At 36.0% G+C, this 21,164-nt stretch overlaps 1 protein-coding gene across 1 annotated transcript in view; it reads left to right on the top strand.

Moving 5' to 3' along the window:
• Nucleotides 1–21,164, top strand: part of PLCL2 (phospholipase C like 2) — a 98,515-nt gene that overhangs the window by 63,263 nt on the left and 14,088 nt on the right. The window contains exon 5 of the mRNA XM_040076839.1: nt 11,253–11,328. Coding sequence (XP_039932773.1) covers nt 11,253–11,328 — 76 coding nt within the window. The remainder of the gene's footprint in view (nt 1–11,252; nt 11,329–21,164) is intronic.

Here is a 21,164-nt window from a genome sequence, read left to right as displayed (position 1 = left end):
CTTTAAGATAAACAGTAAGTAAACCTTAAAAGTTATACTATGGCAAGAGAAAAGAAAAAATTATCTCACCCTAAGTCTGCAGCATTATTCAGTGATGAGTATAATAGCACTGCAAAGATGTGCTAGAGAGCCGTACAAATTAAGCCAGATACTGTTGAGAACCTGACTGTTTCTGTTTTTCTTTAGTGGAGGACAAATTGTCCTATCTGCTGAGGATAAGGTTTTCTGAACTTTGCAAGCAGACATTTACTTCTAAGAGAAAAACTAACACAGAACAGGCAGATAACTGTACTTGCGTGGAAAAGAAGTAGTGCTGCTACAGTAATTAGGATTAGATGTTATTAAATCCTAATTAGATAATGCTGCTGGTTATGTTTTTTTTTTTTTTTTTTTCCACTTTCTGGGGGTGTTTTTTAATTTTTTTTTTTTTTTTAATTTTGAGGTGATTTTGTAATTCAGAATGTCTACAAAACGCTGTCTAGGTCTGTATTTGATTTAAATGAAATCAAACAAGACAAATAGATTTTGTATATATACCCTAGGAATGGACTTGGAAGCAGGTCTGTGTTTATTGGTGGCAGGGGCTGTGAGATAATGAAAATGAGAGATATTAAAATAGAATGATACTATTAAATTGGAAAACACCGTATCACTGGGCATGAGCAGTGCTGTCATGAGCTTAAATCTGGTTACTTTATTTTTGGCTCTTCCCAGCTACTGACTCAATACAGCAGATTGCAGGTGCAGTCATGCAAAAGTTATAATTCTGAAGGAAGCAAAGGTTATCCATTGCCTCTTTCACAGGGCCTAAGAAAGAGTGGTTGGCAGATCTGGTTTGAGTTACAATTAGCTTGTAAAATCTGTATTAGTTACCTGTTGTTGATATAGGTCCTTGGTTGTGGTTACTGTGCAAATATGGTAAGGAGGGTTACAGTCATGATGCTGTGGTTATAGATTTGTATCTTGAGAGAACAAGTAGAGCAAGAGTTTTCTATTTCAACTCAGCCTACTAATGTGTCAGAGTTACTCAGCTGAGAAGCCTTCTTTCCCCAAGTTACCTTTTGAGGCTGCAAACTGCTGGGGTGACCAAAAAATACTGGATCCAGTGCTGGCAATTCTCTCCTAAAACTGAGTGAGTGTGTTGCTTCACCTCATGCACAGGCCTGAATATTCAGTTTCTGATTATGTCAGAGGAGGCTGAGTTTCATGTTGCCAATCTCCTGTAGCAGAACTCAATCTTTGGATATCACATGATTTTAAATCATATGATAACATCTGCTCACTACTTGCATTGTTCATTTGAAGAAAATTCAGATTTGGTGCCTTTCTTGAGGAATATGTGACTGGTGTAGACCACGATAGCTGTCTTCTGAGCCCAGCTGGTTCAGAATGTTGTTCTTGAGCCCATGACTTTGAAGCTCCATGGATATTCCATGTTACAGTTTTCCTCTTAGCAATATCTGGCTTATGAAGAAGAGAACTTAATGCTTTGCACAGAAGATTGAAAAGCTATTATTCCTTGCTTTTATACTTGAGAGCATAACTACATAAAACAAAATGATAGAATGAGTAATCCAAAGAACAGACATCACAGACACTAAAGATACCACCTGGGGAGCTGGAAGTAAATATGTACCACTTATCAAAAAACACTTGAGGAGAACAAAAAGGAGGAGATTCTCATGAAAAGAAGGCATCTTCCAAATAACTGAAGTCATGTGCAAATGGGGAAGACAGCACCCATATTTAACCCTGCCATGGTTAAATAAGAAATAAAAGAAAAATGACAGAGAATAATTTCAAAAATTATCTGCACAGACTTAAAAATACCGGTAACCTCTTTTCTGAAAAAGCAGAAATCAATCAAACATTGTGTAAGATCACTAGTTGATGAATGTGTAAAAGAAAGCCCCAGCTAAAGAGGCAAAGCCACAATACTTACTTAGTTTTTGCATCCCTATACCTTTAGAGATGAAGATTTCGCTTGAAATCTTCACATGAAACGCTTCTTTATGAAAGATCAATTGGAGAATTCATTTGTAAGTGAAATGCTGACAGGAGATATTATACAGGAAAGGCAAAATATTGGGAAAATAATACACCAGAAAGAGCAGATACTAATTTAAAAATTCTGAAAGATCTCAAGTGTTAATGTATCAAAACTGCTATTTGTGTGTATTCTCTCACTTGAAACTGACTATCAAAGTTGTTAGTGTGGTACCAGTGTTTTAAGAGATTTCCAGGGAAGATGATAAAATTACAGATCAGACAGGCTGACATCTGTACTGTGAAAATGGGTAGAAGCTGTTTTGAAGAAGAAAAATAGAGGAAACATGGAGAAATATGTCATGTTGGGGAAGAGTCAATACAGCTTTTATAAAATGAAGGGCTTATTAATCCCTTGGAGTTCTTTGATGTCAAAAAGCATGTAGACACAGCAGATCAATCTGATTAGGTTTTCCAAAGCATTTGACAAAGTTTCCTTTCAAATGTTCATGTTAAAATAAAGTTGCCATTAAATTTTTAGACTTTTAAAGTTATTAGATCTTTTCTGATAGCTGAAGTGAATGTTGGATTTAACCTGGCACTCCAGCAGGAAAAGAACTATTAAAAACAGTTGCTTGTGTTGATTTTTGCATTAAGGGTATGTTTTTCCAGTAAGTGGATTAGAGATAGTAGGTATAGCTCCTGCAACTTTGATCTAGCTAAAGTAGCTAAGCACTCTGGAAGCTGTATGAATTAATGCTGCCCCCAGATTTGTAAAGATCATTGAGGTGTGAGGTATGTAGCTGCTTAGACTTTTAACAACTTTCTCAGTCTTAGTGGTAGATTGTTATAACGTGTGTTAAAACAGTAAATTTCAGAGTTGGCAACACAAATGCAGTATTTAAACTGCGATAACACACAGTGTCTCACTGTTTCCGTTATTGCCTCTGGCTTTCTACAGTATTGCTTACTTTCATTATCAGTCTCTGCAGAATAGAACTGTCTTTATTTAAGTAATAAATGGATATAGTTTGGTGGTGAAGAGATCTAAGGGAAAACATACATCATTCATTGCAATTTAATATTGCAACTAGCCCAGGTAATAGTTTTTGCCTTGTTTAATAAATTATAGTAATTGTAGATCCTGGTTTTTGAGATGAATTGAAATAGTTACTGATTGTGTAGCTGTTAGTCTGTCGCAAAAACTGAAAACAAAGCATTCATGGAAAATACAGTGAATAGCTTGGACGGTTTCTTCAGAAAGAGTTGTGCTGCTTATTATCACTTTTTATTTTCCTGTTTTATAACAGCAGGAAGATTGTAATTATGAGTCCAAAAACAGAGCTGCAGATGATAACCTTAGCTTATACTGGGCTTTTTCAGTCCACAAAGAAAATATCTAATTTTGGGTACTCAAGACTCCAGTGCCAAATGTTGTAAAGTATGAGCTGTTTTGCATTGATTGAAAAGCTCTGATAATGGCAATTTAATGCTTCTGTGAAGTCAAGATTTCTGCATTTCTTGTTGAGAGCATGAATGGTGAAGCTTTTTGTGTCCTCTCACTAATCCCATTATGTCTAATGGCTGACTCACAGTATTCATAAGAGCATAAAATAATACGGCTACTTAGGAAGAGGAGTTTGTGTAGCTTTCTGTCCTGTTTTAGTGTAGTCCAATGAAATGTTTATAGACAAGCATAAAAATAGGTCAGATGCATAGCAACTTCTCATATGTATTCCATATTTCTAATAGGAGTTCTCTTTCTCAATAAATTTTAAATTTAGTGTTTGTCTTTTTGATTCCATCTGTGTGAATAAAATTGTGGCTATTAGAACTGCTACTGGTAGTTCTCATTTCAGAAATAACCTATTAACTACCTATTAATTTTTTCACACAGGTGATAGATTTTTGCTTCTCATTCAGATAGAGAATATTTTCATTTCATATATGTGCATGCCCTTGTCCACTTTCCACATGGTTTTCTATCAACTTTAGTTTTAAGAACTAACATGAAAATAATTTAAAAACTATTATGAAAATCATTTTGCTACAAAAACCAGATTATCAGGAAAGTGAAAAGAAGTGACTGTTGGATTTGAAAGAGTTGATTGCTCTTGGGTGCACAGTTTGGAAGAGAGCTGCTGATTATTATATTTACTCTGTCTTCAACCTAGTCTTTCTCATATACTTGACTCATGAGGAATTAAGAACAAATAGAAGACTTTTTTAATGGAGAACTTATGGACCATTTGTTCCTTTGGTAAATTTTCTTAAACTGGAGGAAATTAATCTGTTTTGGAATACTGCAGAATTAAGAACAGATTATGTCCTATTTTTACTTAGGCCAACAAGAATTAGTTTTGGTAAGTGGATTTCATATCTTTTGATCCTACAGTGTACTATGGCATAATCTTGTCTTGCTTCTTTCTGAAGAAAAAACCAATTTTCCATGTATATGCTTGCTAGAATAGAAAACATTTCAAAAAGAGGTGAGAGAGGACAGGTAGGCTGAAGAAGTTAAACCATGAGTCTGTTCCTATGTTTTTCCCACTTAAATGGACAAAATGCCACTGGCATTACATTTTTATCATAATATGCCAGTGAATTCAGTAAGCAGAATGGAAATTTCATCTGCTGCCTTTTTATTTTCTTTTTCTTTTTTCTTTTTTTTTTTTTTTTTTTGGAAGAGGGCAGTTGTTTAAAGAGAAACATAATATTTGGGTATACCATAACATAAAATATGCTTGAGGGAGGTGATCCTTCCCCTCTATTCAGTGCTGCTGAGGCCACACCAGCAGTGCTGTGTCTGGTCCTGGGTTCCCCAGCGCAAGGGAGGCATGGATGTGCTGAAGAGTCAAAGGGCCACTAAGGTGGTGGAGCCTCTCTCCTACACAGAAAGGCTGTGAGAGCTGGGACTGTTTAGTCTGGAGAAGAGAAGGCTGAGGGGGATCTCATCAATGCATATAAAAGCCTGAGGAGAGGGTGCAAAGAGGCCAAGGAAGGGCTATTTTCATTGGTGCCCAGTGACAGGAGAAAAGGCGTGAAATGAGAAACAGGAGGCTCTGTCAGAACATCAGGTAAGACTTTTTGACTGGAAGGGTGACTGAACATGGGAACAGGTTGCCTGGAGAGATTATGGAGTCTCCAGCTTTGGAGATACTTGAAAGCCATCTGGACATGGCCCTGGGCAGCCAGCCATGGTAAGTGGCTGCCTGAGCCACATGAGCAAGGGGATTTGGACCAGATGACCTCCTGAGGTCCCTTCTAACGTCAATGACTCTATGCTTCTGTGCTAAACTTATTTTCTTGCACAGCTGAAGAAATATTTTCTAATTTAGAAAATACATTTGCTAAAAGCCTTGTTTGATGTGATTTGTTTGTATGTAGAGAAGTAGCAGCAGCTTAATTTTCTTACCTTGGTACATTGGACTGTATTTGGATAGGAGAAAGATCAGCTTTTGTTTATAGAGCTTTGAACTTTCTGTGCAGAATCACACCTGATTTTTATCTATAATGACGTTATTGTTTATTGTTGTCTTGAGCCAGAATGCTAAGTTCTTTTGACTGGAACTTTACTAAAATTCTTTTTTATATAGTCATTTAGGTTGGAAGGCACCTCTGGAGATCATCTAACCCCAAAAAGCAGGATCAGACAGAGCAGGTTGCCCAGGACTGTGTCTTAGTTGGCTGTTGAATATCACCAAGGGTGGAGACTCCACAGTCAATCTGGGTAACTTCTTCCAGTGTTTTACCACCCAGGATTCCCCCCAAACCTTCTCTGTTCCAGGCTGACCAGTCCCAGCCCTCTCAGCCTCTCCTTGTATAAAAGATGCTTTAATTCCTAAAATCTCTGTGGCTTTGTGCTGGACAGTGGTCCATATATTTCTTGTATTGAAAAACCCCAAAGTGGGATGAATGCTCCAGCTGTGGCCTCACAAGGAAGAGATTGGAAAAACTCAGTGTGGGTTTACAAAAGGAAAATCAGGCTTTGCCAACGTGTAGCCTTCTACAATGAGGTGACAGTCTTGGCACAGCAGAGGGAAGCTGTGATTTTTTTTTTTTCCTTGGTAGAAGTCAACTTCTGTTGCTTATGGTGGTCCTGTTAGAAGTTAGATGTTTCTGAATTCTTTCATTGTGGTGTGCACACTGTTGAAACAACTCATTTGAGTTGTGAGGTTTGCAATCTGATTTTCCTATTTTCATGAAGTACTGTTTGCTATTGGTGCTATATGTACCATCCTGGGCTTAATAGAATGTCTGGAAAATGCAAATTACATGTTTATTACTGCTGTTAAGAGCTCCAGTTTGGCTTCGGAATACTAACAACACATACATTTATTGGAAAAGGTGTAGTTTGTGATTTCAGAAATATATCTAATATGCAGAGATTTGGATGAAAGTAGAATGTGAGCACCATTTTAATGAAGACTTGATTTATACCTTCTGTAAGTATGGTTTCAGTTTTACTGTTGGAATGTAGGTCTAACAGTATTGGCAACACATTTACAGATTCTGAAATCTAAATGTGTGGTGTGCTTTTCTTGCTAAAAATAATGTTCATCCTTGCTGTTGCAGTTCTGTCAGTGAAGGTGTTTTCTCTTGCTGAGTTTCATCAGCCAGACACAGTTTATCATTGGTTGATTTTTCCATTTTAAAATGCAGCTGATGGCTCCTTGTGTGCTACCAACCAGTTCCACATGCAGAGGATTGGATAAATCCTAGGGTTTTTGAAAGATTCCTTTCCCAAGGCCTCTGTTAAATGTGATATTTAAAATATTTACGGCTGAGTTCAGTTACATATTTTCCTCACGTTGGGGGCATGAACAGAATGTTTTATCTTCTACCAGAAGACCTGTCTGTGTGAGCCTAGTGGAAATAGATCTTGTTCAAATTCAGCTGAAATTGAATAAATAGTTTCAAATACATGCATACATACATGTGGGCACTTGCATTGATCTACATGGTGTTGGTTCATAGCACTTAACTCGTTCATAAAACAACGAATCAGACAACAAACTTTGAAACATTAAAAAATTATCCTAAAGGGTAGTCTAGACATGCATGTATTTAATTTTAAGTAAGTATCTGAATGAGAGGGTTCTGTTTTCCTGAGAAGGAGGCTAGATTTTTTTCAGTATATGAGTTTTTCATTTGGTTTGTGAGGACAGCATCACATAAGTGATGAACAAAGCAGTTCCATCAGTTTGAAGCAACAATTGTCATCGTGATGATGTAAACCCATCATCATCGGCTTTTAAATGTAGGAACAATAATACAGGTCTCCAATCCTCATTGAGAATTCTGGAGTAATCATTTAGTGTTTATTTCTGAACCCCCTTAATAATAATTTAATGTTTAAAATATCTTTCTTGACATTTGTCCATTTGTTAGAATTACTAGGTAAAATGCTTGCATGGTTTAACTAACAGAGTTTGAAGAATATAACAAATAAATCAAACTGTCAACCTGGCCTCTGCAAAAACTTGATGTCTTCAAGGCACATAAAGCATACCATTCTGCATTTCCAATTTTCCAACAAAAATGTAGCATAGTCCAGTCTGTAATGAGTTCTGAGAAGTAATGAGACCTGAGAAGTTCTCTGGTCATGCTAAGATTGGGGTGTGGTTGTGGGGTGGGAATTGAAAGGAAAGTTGAAGCAATTTCAGCATTTTGTAAGTTCTGTATTTAAAATACATATTTGGATATTTTGCTTCCAGAAAAAAAAGCAATGCAGGTTAGAAATGTGAATCAGTATTGTACAGGGGTTGCTAGAAAACATAGCTTCCTAAACTTCATATACTGCGTTCTTTCCTTGAATATGCATGGGTAATTTGCAGTACGTTTTTAATGATCAGGTAGTAACTGGTTGTTCCTATTGCGTTTCCATTTCTCTTTCCAGATTTGTCACTGATAATATTCTAGAAGTTAGAAAATACCTGCTTATTGATTGACTTGTTCATTATAGACTAGTTTAGTCTAGAGCAGATTCTACGTGGTCTTTCTCCTCAATTTCCACCACTAATTTGCCTTGAGATTTCCATGTCCTACTCTGTTGCAGACATAGTGTTTTTTCACACTGAAGCTCCTGCTTACTCATAATTTTCCATTTTCTATTTCACTTTTCTATCAGTCACACATATACATACTAGTATCATTTTGATTAGACCAATTTTCTCTTTAAATATAGCCATTTTTACATAGTTTTTCCATATACTGTGTCTACCAAAAGTCTTTTGGTCTCTGTGAATGTCTGCATGAGTGTTTTCATGAGGTTATAATTTTGAACACTAGAAAGAATTCATATGTTCAAACACTCCATAAGAGTAATTTAACAAACAGCTGAAAACATACTAAAAGGTGACTGCGTGGTGAAGAGCAATGTAAGAATAAAATTATAATGAACTAATGCTATTTATTGATCAAGCACAACTAGGTGACACCTACTTGTGCACGCAGCATACTGCTCCATGATTTTCTTAGGGAAGGGCATTTGAAAATTGGAGTGTTCCATAATACTGATTGAATGGTAGTGGCAGTTGACCCCTGAATTATTGCTATCTCAGCCAGCTTTGCTCTGCAGTGCTGTTAATCTTAAATACAGCTTCGTTTGTATTTTAGAGACCAAAGATGATGAAAGTAACTGTTACTGGTCTCGCTAATATAAAAGTGGATATTAGAATTATTTCTGCTACATGAAGTGCATTGCCATTTTTCTTCATGAGGATATTTAGCAGCTTTCCATACTGGAACCGTGAAATATGAAATTGGCATGTTCTTATAAATTCTTCAGTGTTAGCCTGACCATGATGAAAGAACACTAATACAGTGATTAGTTTCTTTTCGTTTCATCTGCAGAACTCGTAGAACTTTCTTGTTTTGTCAATACAGAGAGTAAACAAAACAGCAGTAATATAAGCATTTTTATTCATCTTAGAATTCCCTTACTTCTGAAAATCAGTGCGCTGTCTCAGAGCAAGTTTTCTAATCAGCTCAGACTTGTTCTCCACTGCTTCTAAATTATTCTCATGTTCATGTAAGATGTATGAAGGAAGCAGAGTAGGTATGTTCTGTGTCTGGAATAGGACCTAACTGAGATAAGTTAAAAATTATGTTATTATACACATGGGCTCAGGAAAAGGGAGTAGGGCAGTTGTAATATTTCTTACAATTACTTCAAAACAAATACATTGAACAGGCAGCACAGTTGTTCTCTTTTTTTAATGAGCTCCAGTCAAAAGAGTACTCAGGTGAAAGGACTCGTATTGATAGAGAATCCCTCTCTAGTCCTTATTATTGTGTCTTAGCATCCCAGAAAAGCCCCAGACTCATATGTGCCCAGCATTTAATTTTTCAGGGTGATTTTCTATTCAGAAAAACCTGCTTTACAGTTTCCTTTCAGCTAGTTAGCAGAATAACATCAGCTATTGGAAGTATACAGCTGACACCAGCTGTGTTTTGGATCTCTCCATTTAAGTTCATTGCAGAAAAAAATGTGTTATGGGACATTCATATTGAAACAGATAAATCCTTGCCTGTCAAGCAATTTTATAGTGATCTTATTTCAATTTGTGAATTCTGTTTCAGAGACTGAATAGTGATGAAACAGTGAAATGGGGCTTTCTCCTTGACTGATTAGGGATAGTTATTTTGCAGTGCTCCCTATGTGAGTGAAATATAGTATTCTCTTACTTAAATTGTCTTCGGTTTGTTACACTTAAATAGTAATCAGCATAATTCTATTTATACGTTTTTGCTTGACTGAAAATTGATATTTACATTCAAAGAACAATCCAGTTAAAAATGGGGTAGGCTAAGTTTTTCACTTGCAGCTTAGCAACCTGATCAAGTTATTTTTACTTCATATATTATAATTTACATTTATTTAAAACAACCCTGACAAATGACATAATATAAATCAGGCTAAGCAGATACTTCAAATAGATATTAATTAGGATATAATGATTAAATTAAATTATCCCATATGATGACCTCCACATACTCTTAAAGTTGCTTATTCACATGCTGTTTGTGTGTAGCATGAACTAAAAATTTCAGGGTTTGCACCATTTTCTTTATTGATTCAAATCAAAATAATAAAAATAGAACTAGAATTGTTTTTATTTGCTTTGTCATTTAAGACAGATTTTTGTGCACCTGGCAGTTATAGAAACCTCTAGAGTCATTTGTCTGTGCAGCTGTTTTTCCTCCTCACTTGCTTGCACACTTGTCACAATCAAAAATCTGAGACTTGCTTACCTGCTTCTCAGAATTGATTTATGCCCCACTTGGAGCAATGTTCAGAAAAACAGCCCCAATGTCATTCGAGTGGAGGAGGCTCCTTCTAATATGTGTGAGGAAGTCCTGCCTCTTACAGTAATTTTTCTCCGAGGAAGACTGTTTGAGAGGTTTGGGCTTTTTTTAGCTGTAACGTGGAATGTTCCTCCTCATAAAAGCAAAAAATTTGGTCTCCTAAGGAAAAGCAAGTTCCACGTGAACGCCCACAGAAGTAACATGTCAAAAGTGTAGTGATTGTTTTAGTGGAGAGGAAATTCTCTGCATGAGTGGAGACTAGAGACATCAGTGGGTAAGGTGTGAAGCAGAGTTGTTACTTCTCAGTACATACCCTAGGCTGAAAATTCTGCACGGTTCCATCTTAGTAACTGTGTGTTCAGCTGGGCTTCCCTGAAAGGCTTTTTGTTTAGAAAAATCAGCTAAAGGAATCATTTCTTTTTCTTACCCTCCACTACCAGCCTCAAGTGATTAGTTTTCCTCCATAAAGCATTGTGTCATGCATATGTGCAGGTCGAGCCACAAAAGGGAAAATGTAGCGGAAAAAGTCTGGAAAAGCAGTGGAATGATGCCTAGGAAAAAGGACACTGGGTCATGAGTGAGCATCATCCTGAATGTTGGAGTGAATGAGGAAGAGGAAAATTCCATCCAGGTTATCTGACCCAAGCCACCAAAAGGGAACTGCCTGGTTGTAACATTTCCAGTTGCTTTGATAGGCAGCCAACTATGGGGTTGACATTTTGCACAGGATTCACAGATCCCAGCCCAAAATAGTTGAATTTTTTATGCCTTTATGCTATGCTTAGGGCCCTTCTCTGCCTCGTTATGACCAGGAAATGAGTGTATTCATTATGGTAAGGATAAATATTAGTTTATCTATTTGAGTTCAATTCTAAGCATCATTTACAGATTAAAATTTTTAAGTAAGAATTTAATTTTACTGATATTCTGTATATTTTAATTTATTTTCTCTACAGATGATTCACACCATCAGGACTCTGGTTGAAAATACAGATAGCTTATATGAGAAGATAGTGCAGTGTCAGAAAGCAGGTAAGTACAAGCTGCTTTTTAAAAATATTATACAGAACGTACTGTATTTTTTTCTTACTTCCCAAAACTTATAATCAATATTCCACTGCAGCAAAAAAACCCAAACCCAAACAACCAAAACCCAACAACAAAAAAACCTCATAAAAAAAGATATTACTGTAATTTAGGCACATTCAGTAAGAGTGAAAAGACATTTCAAATCATAGAAATCAAAATTCATAGAATTACATCTTGAATTTGGAAATTGCAAGTATTTTATACATGGACAGTAGCTTGTCAATATAGTCATTTCCACAAATGAAAACACAACAGGAAACAAAGAGGACGATCTTTCTTCACACTGAAATTTTTTAACCATTTGCTTCTCTTTCTCTGTGTGAGAGCTTCCTTTGTTGTGGTAGCCCAATGTCTTCAGGAGCCTTGGTGAAGCTTGAACTGTCAGAAGAATGTTGCCATCTGATAATTAGGTGACAGTAGTTCAGATGTTTGTTTCCTGTAGTTCTTTAGATCTGTCGGGTGGATGCCCTCTGGTTCTGTGTTGTTCCCACAAGTTCTCTGAAAGGTTTCCTGGGCCTGATATATATTTGAAGTAGATGGTGTAACTACTTCTTGACCCCTTCACAAACTGACCCTTTTTTTAATATGATATTTCCTAATAGTTTTCTCATTCGGATACAACAGAGTTTTGAAGATTTCCTTCTTGTTTTGATAGCATGTCTGTCCTTGTTTAAACATGCTTGTTTTCTTTTGACCTTTTAACTGTTTTATAAACAACGTTACAAATTTGCTCAGAGTGATGCATTACATTCAGCATCAGAAACAGGAATGCTGCCAAAGACTCAGCCAAAGCATTTACAGCCATATTTTGCATGACTCAATTGGAACAAAAGCTTTTTATATACAAATACATTTGTATCTACCTGATATTCAGCATCCTGCAGCTCCCATTATCTTCCATGATTTTCTTACATACTTTGATTTACTTCTCTGCTCTCCTTCAAATTCCAGTCTCTTTGTTTTGTTTTTTTCCCCAAAAAGAGAAAAATAATGCTCTTATGCCCTCAGCTTTCCTTTACGAACTCTCTCCTATTAACAGTGTCTTCCATCTCAGGTCAGCATCAAGGAAGGCTTACCCACTCAGAATTTCTGGATCTCCTCCTGACTGGCAGCATATACTCCTCAGACACTGTGAACTTTAGTCAAGCCACAGAACTGTCAAAATACCTGAAAATTTTAAGTTGCCCTATTTACTTGAAGTTGTCAAACATTATTACCAAACATAAATACCATGAGTGACAAAATATTATTTCACATATCTTACTGATAGATGCAGAGATTTACCTAAAATACTGCGGTGGTTTTGGCTGGGATAGTTATTTTTCTTCATAGTAGCTGGTATGGGACTGTGTTACAGAGTTGTGCTTTAAAATGGGGCTGATAATCAGAGATGTTTTTGTTGCTGCTGAGCAGTGCTTACACAGCAAGATGTTTTGCTCTGCTTGTGTGCACAGCTTTTGCTTTACCCATTAAACTGTCTTTATGTCAACCCACGAGTTTTCTCACTTTTACTCTTCTGATTCTCTCCCCCATCCCACCCAGGAGGAGTAAGAAAATGTGCAGTACTTGGTTGCTGGCTGGGGTTAAACCACAGCAGTACCAAACACAAAAGTGCTGTCATTAGGAGGTTGCCTGGTAGACATGTGTGCTTGCTTCCTAAATCACCTCCCATTTATGTGGTGATAGTGTGCTAGGTTTTTTTAGTATCACCAGTGTCTTAAGTAGTTTAGAACCTTGGTTAGAGGTAAGGCAAAAGCTAGTTGCCCAGATTTTTGTATTTTAGAATTGTTGCTCTTCAGAAAGTATTGCTTTCTACTAGCTTAGAACTAGTAGAAAGCTTCACTAGCTTCCTGTAAACTTCCATGTGTCTGACTTTCTTGAGTCTTACCAGCTTATTTTACAATGGGGACAGTTGGGTCTAGGAATCCTTTGTTTAAGAATGCTGAAGACTTAAACCCTGTGCTAAATAATGGAGATTTTGATCTTCAAATGAGAAGAACCCTCCAGCATGGTGACATAAGCCTAAGTATGGATTATGTAATAGATCCTGCTATTTAGGGCAGCTTTGGCCCAGTAGGGTCAAGGCATTTTTAAAGATGAATGAGCTGAACTGAATTACCTTTTAGAATCAATGGGTTTTGAAGATTATCTTATGACTGATTGATCTTATGATCTCAGTAGATGCTACTCTAATTACGAGTAAAAGATTATACGTTTTCCTATGTAGTTTCTAGATAAGGAAAAAGCAAAATTGTGCCTTTGTCTGGGCTTTTTTGTTCTGTGGCTCAAAGAATGAAAATGTTGCTAAAATAAGAAGTATGCAAGCTGCCAATAAGCAATAAATTTTTGTTGTCATAACCAGGCTTACAAGAGAATTTTGTTAAATAGGCGAAGTGAATTCACTCTATTGAACTGTTTTCTATCTTAAGTTTAATAATAAGACTTTTGGCCTTCTATAGAATTCAGACTTAATTTGAAAATAAATGCAGTATTATTACCTTGGTTGATAGCCTTTTGGATAAGCAAATATACAATTACTGAGATGGCTATTTTCAGAATTCAGGTTCTTTGCTATTAATATTCTCTGAGAGCATTTAACTGTAAACAGTTTCTCCTCGTTTTGGTTCTTTAAAATTAAACCATATTAAAAGCCTCTCTGTTTTCTTCATATCAGCATACTAATTTCAGCTCAACATAATCAGTTTTTAGTTAAATAGTTATTGAAAGTATTTTAGATACATGAATAATGAAGAGATATAATGAACATGATCTTGCTTTGCTTACCACTGTACTTTTCCTCTTTTCAGAATTAAAAAAAACTCACATAACTTCAAGATGACTGCAGTGCCATTTATTTTGTTGCTATTAAGCCAGTTAAAGATGCTGCAAGAAAAGAGAATCTAGGTGCTAAAGGGAATTTGAAGATAATCTGGTCCGTTCCCTGAATCTCTTAGAGTCCGAAAATGCACCTGTATTTTTGCTAGAGTAAAGAATTTGAATGTTCAGGTCATCTTACCCCATTTATAGCCTCCTTTGTACTCAAATCACATAATTCCTGAACTCCTCTTTTGAATCTTCCATTGCATTTTTTGCTTTATAATTCAAATACTGCCTGAGCTCATCCCTCTCATCCCTGGTTAAAAGACAGAACCATGACTTAGGAATTCATTTTGGTGTTCATCAGTGGAAGCTCAGAACAATATTCCAAATATTCATTAAATTAAGGTGAGCGATAATTACCAAACACAATTGGCTGGCGGCAAAGAACTGCTGAACTTAATCAAATGTAGATATGACTGGAGGATTTTTGAGCAGCCTGATGTGCTGAAAGGTGTTCTTGCACATGGCAGAGGTTTTGGACCTAGATGATCTTTAAGGTCCCTTTGAACCCCAAACCATTCTGTAATCTTGGGAAACATAAAATCAGTAAGGGTAAATTTATAACAAATTTATTTATTTTTTAGTCATGACAATACCTGCAAGGAGTGGTCTCTGAGCATTCTGTTTTGATTCAGAGAATGAAGTTATTGTATAGATTTCTAGCAGTTCAGTATAGTGTTAATATGATGCAGAAATGTGTATTCCAGCACTGCTTGCTCAAACTAAGAATTAATTTATTTTCAAGAATTCGGATTCATAAAAAAATGCATATTTCTTTCCATGTGATTTTATAAGCATAACCTTCTGTGCAGCCAGAATTCTTGTTCAGATTCTTATTTTCTGGGATCTCAGCTACACTATCCTTTCTCTGCATTTGACCATCATAATTTTGCCTTATGCACGTCATTTTCCTGGCTGTCATTTTGTTGATGTCTGTCCCTGGATGGATTTTTATACTTTTTTCCTCATTGTGCGTCAGGACTGAGCTGCTTTCACTTTTCTTGTGCTTGATCATTTGGTAGCAAGAGTTTCCAGAGCCTGCTGGATTTTCAGCCCTCGTCATGCTTTCTATCATGTTGTCCCACAGGTTTTCTGTAAACATCCACTAGGCTACTTCCTTTGAATTTGTTTTTAAAATTATCCCGCAAATGTAGCTAGATTGACACTTGTCCTCCTACCACCTTAACCAAAATAGTTTTCATTGCTTCCTTGTACTCCCCACTCTTCCTTTATCCATCTGTTCTCTTTCTTCCTCATACTTTGATTCTGAGTTGTTGGAGCAGAGTCTGTCTTATTTATCCCATCCGTAGAGTGACTGACTTTATTTAATAATGCAAGTAATGAATGACATAAAAGGAGTGTATTTTCTAACATGTTCTTCAAAGCAGCCCTTCAGCACCGTCAGTAACAGGATATGGTTTCAAGAAAGGAAATATCCAGCCATTCTGGATGCCATTAAAGATAAACACAGCACACAGTATCTGTTGGAAAATGGTTAATCTGAGCTGCATGCAGAAAAATATTAGCATGATGGCTTCAAATACTTCTGGTAGTTGAAAATTAAAGGAATAAAATCAATTTTGTTTGAATAGTTGTAACTCTTACTTCCCCACTGTTGCTACATAAGCCTTCCAGCAAAATGACACTTTTACTGAGCTGTTGAGCCTTTTTTTTTTTTTTTTTTTTTTTTTTTTACTATTTGTTCAGGTTATTTGCATTCTAGGTTGGTTTTTGACCCAGGTTCACTGAAATAAAACATGTAAGAAAAGTAATATTCTGACAGATTAGATAATCCACTAACAGAGCAAAAGAAATTTATATACTTCACTATTGAAGAGCACTTTTGACTCGGTATATAGGTAGGTAATTGAGTTTTTATTAAACTGTGAAAGGCAATGACTAGGTTCCCAATAGTTCTGCAGTTATCCCTGACTTGAAAGAGAATTTATGGTTTTTATGGTTTGGGTACTGTGATGTTCAGCGGAATTTGTTAATCCATGTCTTCTGAAATACTGCCTCTCATCAGGAGGTCTAGACTCTTGGTTAGAAGCCATTGCATTTAAACTACTGTTTTGTAAATAGGGAGTGAAGGAATGCTTCTCTGTTATCATTGGACTTTGCACCTGAGAATATTTAATTTTTTTGACTGCCATCAGTAGGACATGCTGATCTTCAGGTTACAACTTAGAATTGGATCCATTACCATATTTTTCATGAGGTTCACTGTCAAAAGAAAGCAATCTATAATATTTATCACCATCACATAAACTCCACCGTCACCTGCTATTGCTAAAACAGTACTTGGAGACCCCTCTCAGCCAGTCTGCATGCTTTTGAAATACTTGCATTTCCTTGTTCTCTCTGTGTTCCCATTTTTTAATAAGCCAGTTATCAAATTGTTTTAACTCCTTTCTCCACACTTGTCACAACATAATCTTCAAAGTTTATTATCATGATAGACTTTTCCTGATAGTTAAGGAAAAAAGAGGTTTATTCAAGTTATTCCCTTTATTTATGTTTCTAAACTTTCTATATTCTCTCCATCACTTTTACCCCCCTTTCTTTTTTCTTGTCTGCTCTTTGTCCTCCTTTTCTTCTGTATATTTTCTTTCCATTTGTCCTTCCTCTTCAAATAACTCTACTAAGGCTCTCCAAGTACAGCTCCACAGCAGCTCAGATTAATATCATTGCATGTACTCACTCCCTGGCTCTGTAGACCTGCTCCTCTCCTGTGCTTTGAATATTCTTGAAACCACATTCTGCTGGGGAGGAGGGGAAGTGAAGGATTGCACTTAGGTCAACTTTAGTAGTATTACTGAATAGGTGATGAGTCATTTTTCTTTATGTTCAAATCTTTTTCACCATAGTTGTTCACACCAGTCATACACCACATTTTTCCTTCTCATTGCTTCTCATACATAGCTCCCTGTAATGCCTTGGATGGTATTGGGGGTTTTTTGTGAATCTGATATATTTTGCAAATGGGTGGATGATTCCTAGGAGACATCTCACGTACTTCTTAATGATCTCACTCACTGGTACTCGGGCAAATACTTGACCAGCATAGACTTTTGCATTACTCTCTTGAGTTTGCCCTTTCACATGAAGCCTTTTTTTCCCCCTCCTGTTGATGTAATACTAGAAAAGAAATTAGATTTCTGTGCAAGTGTAGGAGATCCATTACTATTGGTAGTGAAACAATGTAGGCTCAGCCAGATCTGAACACTGGGAAAAATTACAATGTGCCATAAATCAATATCTTTTTTGATTTATGGGCCATAAATCAATATCTTTAAGTCTCCATTCTAACATTCAGCAAAATCAAAAACTTTTCAATAAAATCTCATTGGTCTCTCTTGAGTATTGAGACTGATAAACAAAAGATGGAAACAGCAGTCTGTGGAGAAAAATCCTCTCCTTTGTACCTCTCTTGTGTTTATGCCATTTCTTGAGAGTCTTAATTCACTCTCATACATGTAGTGACTGAACTTGACCCCCATTCAGAAATACAGTCTGTCTTCCAGAGGAGTGTCTGTGCAATAAAGTTTCCTGTACATTGGCGGTGGAATACCATGAGTCAGTTTTCCAGAACAACTGCTTTAATATGTGCAGGCCTGGTTCTCTGTGAATTTTGTAGAGGTGTTGTTTTGGAGGAACAGAAAAAGTGTTGGTCTGGGTTTTATGACTTTGGTCAGTTGATACTCCTTTTGTTGACTTTGGTGTCTAGAAGGGTATTTGTTCTTGAAAGGATTGTTCTTGAAAGTATTTGGAAGGGTGGAGCTGGTTACTTAACCCTTGGAAGTAACAAAGTCGTAGCATTGGTGTTACACGTGTCGCTTTTCAGCTTTGATAACAGCATAATCTTGGTACTGCAGCTACTTTGAATTTCTTCTGATGTTGTTTCCGAAAGAATTTAGTGAGCATCTTAAGTCCTCAGTGGGTCCTCAACATTAAGGAAAGTCTCTCATATGGAAAACGGAATTACTGTGATTGGATGTGGGACTGCGTTGGTCTGGATTGGCAGACAAAATACTAATTTAAAGGAAAGGATGCAGAAAGGACGGTGCTCAGCAGGTTCTGATGCCATTGTTCTTCGGGATATTGGAATAAGAAGGTTCTCTTAAGTATGCAATTTGTCTTTACTATTTTTTAAGAATATTAGGGCACTGAGCACCAAAATGGTTTTTAACCATCTAAGTAGAGGCAGTCTGTCTGTGTATGAAGAACATTTCCACTTATTACAGAGATAGTGCACAGTGCCAAAGAAGTTGAAGTAATTTTAAAAAATACTGAACAACCAATTAAGGCGCTGTGTTCTTTTGTCAAATAATTATCTGAATGTATTGAGTGCAAATAATTCATACCTTGAGCATCTTAAATCTGCAGCAAAATCGTCTTTGAATCTGCCAAGAAGTTCTGATTCTCTAGTTATTGTGTAACATTTTTACAGTGTCTTCAGTGGAAACTAAGTATTTGGAAGTACTTCAGCATCTAATCTTTGTTCCTGCTAAGACTTCATTTTTGCAGCTAGTAATGATTTTTAGAAAATACAGAGGTACACTAAGCATTCGTTTATGAAGGTTAATTTTAAATCTTTTTCTGAAGCGTGGTTTGTAAGCAAAATATATGACAATTTACAAGTTTAGTGACTTTTACTGCTTCTCTGACATGATGGATTTGATTTATTGTTGCTATGGTCTGGTAGCCAGACCCTTTTCCCAATCTCTTTTTCTGATAAAATTAATTTTAAGGGAAAATTATTTGTGAGGCTGAAATAGCTGTCTGTTTAGAGAATATAATCGGAAATAAAAATATTAAGAAACATATTTAATGCTGTTACAAATTAAAGCTGTAACTTTCAAAGATGTGGCCAAGAGTAGCAGCTGTATAAGCAAATTAAATATTTATATGTGGAAATGAATACTTACAGCTTAAATTCTTTCCTGGAATTCTTTTGTTTCCTTTATTAACATTTAATCTACACAGTGGAGGAAGAAATATTTGTATATATAAACTGATTTAATGGGCTTTCTCTTGTAAAGAATAAATCTGTGTATGGAAATTATTCACAGCATCTTTGTGAGTGTTTGAGTTGTCTACATAGTAGTAGACCTACAAGGTGTGGTAATCTAATGAAAAGCTGTGTTTTCCTTACATAGAAAAAAAATAATGTTTATTTAGATTTATTTTGTATTTATAACTCTTTTGAAAAGTACTTAATTTGCTTTTAAATCAAAGAGCTCTACCAGAAATTAAATAAACTATATTTGGCTTGACTGAATTTAAGTACTTCATACCTGGAGTATTAACAGTGTGTATTTCATATAGACGTAGTCAAATTTTTTTTGTTACTCATTTCATGTTATGCCTACTCAGTATATGCATTTATTGCCAGAATTTCATCACTGTGCTGTTTCACTGATAAAGTTCTTTGTTAAGAGAAAAAACATAGCAGGCGGAGCCCACCTGCTGTGTAGTCATGTCTCAGCTAGGTTGTAAATCATCTCTTGGCAAGAAAGCTTTCATCAAAGAAAACAAATGAGAAAGTCAGGGAGAGATTTGGGTTTTGAAATACAGTTAAGCAAGTGTTGTGCTGGCTGTTTTGCTAAAGATTCCTTGAAAAATTAGTATCTTGGTTCTCAGTTAAAGAAAAAGTGTGAATTTTTTTGCTATAAACTGGGTTTGCATGCCAGGGCTTTGTGATTGGAACTCTTTACAAAAGCAGCCAAATCTCAGAGTTTCAAATGTTCCTGAACTTGTACCATACAGGTATGTACTCCAGTTTTCCATTCCATTTTCAGTTTCTTTTCACATCTTGATTTTAATAAATGTGTAACTATCATCAGAGAGTTCAGAGACATTTATTGTATGTAAAACCATAATTACATGCAGCTCAAAGATCTAAGGCCACTTTCCTTTTTAATATATGCTTCTTATCTAGTTTAAAAATAGCAGAATCACTTATGCTGCTTTATATAGCACAGTTTAATTAATATCTTAAGTATGGTACTTTTTAACTATAGTGAAAGCCCAGGAGTGGGAGGAATTGCTAACCATTTTTCAACAGGTGTTATTTCTAGTTAGTAATAAAGGATAATGGATTTCATGTGAAGTAGCTTAATTTTAAAGAAAGGAAGAAAATATTTTTTCAAGCTAAATACAGTTGAAGATTAGCATCTTTTAATAGTATCAAAAAATGTTGGTTTTGAGATATATCATCAAATAATATTTTTGATGAAGATACGATGTTGGAACTACAGCAATATGCAGGGCATCGTTGTTGTAGCATTTCAAGCATGAGTAGAACAATAACACATTTTTAGCTCATATGAATGTTGTAAGTTCTGAATGTTTTTGTATCTACTGAACATTATTGTGAAAAATTAGACAGTAGGAATCCAGGACATAAAACAAAGCTGAAGTTCCAGTCTGGAACCTATTCTGACAGGGGATGACTCAAAATTATCATCCCGTCAAGACAATTATATTGCCTTGTATGTTTTATTTAGGAAAACTTCCTTCTTATTAAAGTATGTCATAGCAATAAGACACCTTGCTCTCTACACTGTCATTTAGTACTTGTTGAATTTATAGACATAAATGTTCCATCAGACTTCGTTAAGTATAAATTAATACAGGTTTGACACCCCTATGCATGTAATACTGTAGGTCATCCTGCAGCTAGTTGAGGAAACACAGAACTGTAGGGTCCTTAAGTCTGCTTCCCAGTACAGCTCTTGAAAATTGACCATGTCAAGCTGTATTTTAAAATGAATATGAGTTTTTGATCTGAGTAATTTTCTCATTTTAAGGCTGATCACAGAACCACATCTACAATGGTAATAAATTTTACATGTGTTCTGATTTTGCTGCTGGCCATCCATCCTAATATTGTCCTT

The sequence above is a fragment of the Hirundo rustica genome, chromosome 1 (genome assembly GCF_015227805.2).
Source record: "Hirundo rustica isolate bHirRus1 chromosome 1, bHirRus1.pri.v3, whole genome shotgun sequence".
Classification (NCBI taxonomy): Eukaryota; Metazoa; Chordata; class Aves; order Passeriformes; family Hirundinidae; genus Hirundo; species Hirundo rustica.
The sequence above is the reverse complement of the archived record's forward strand: the minus strand, read 5'-3'. Positions and strand labels throughout refer to the sequence as shown.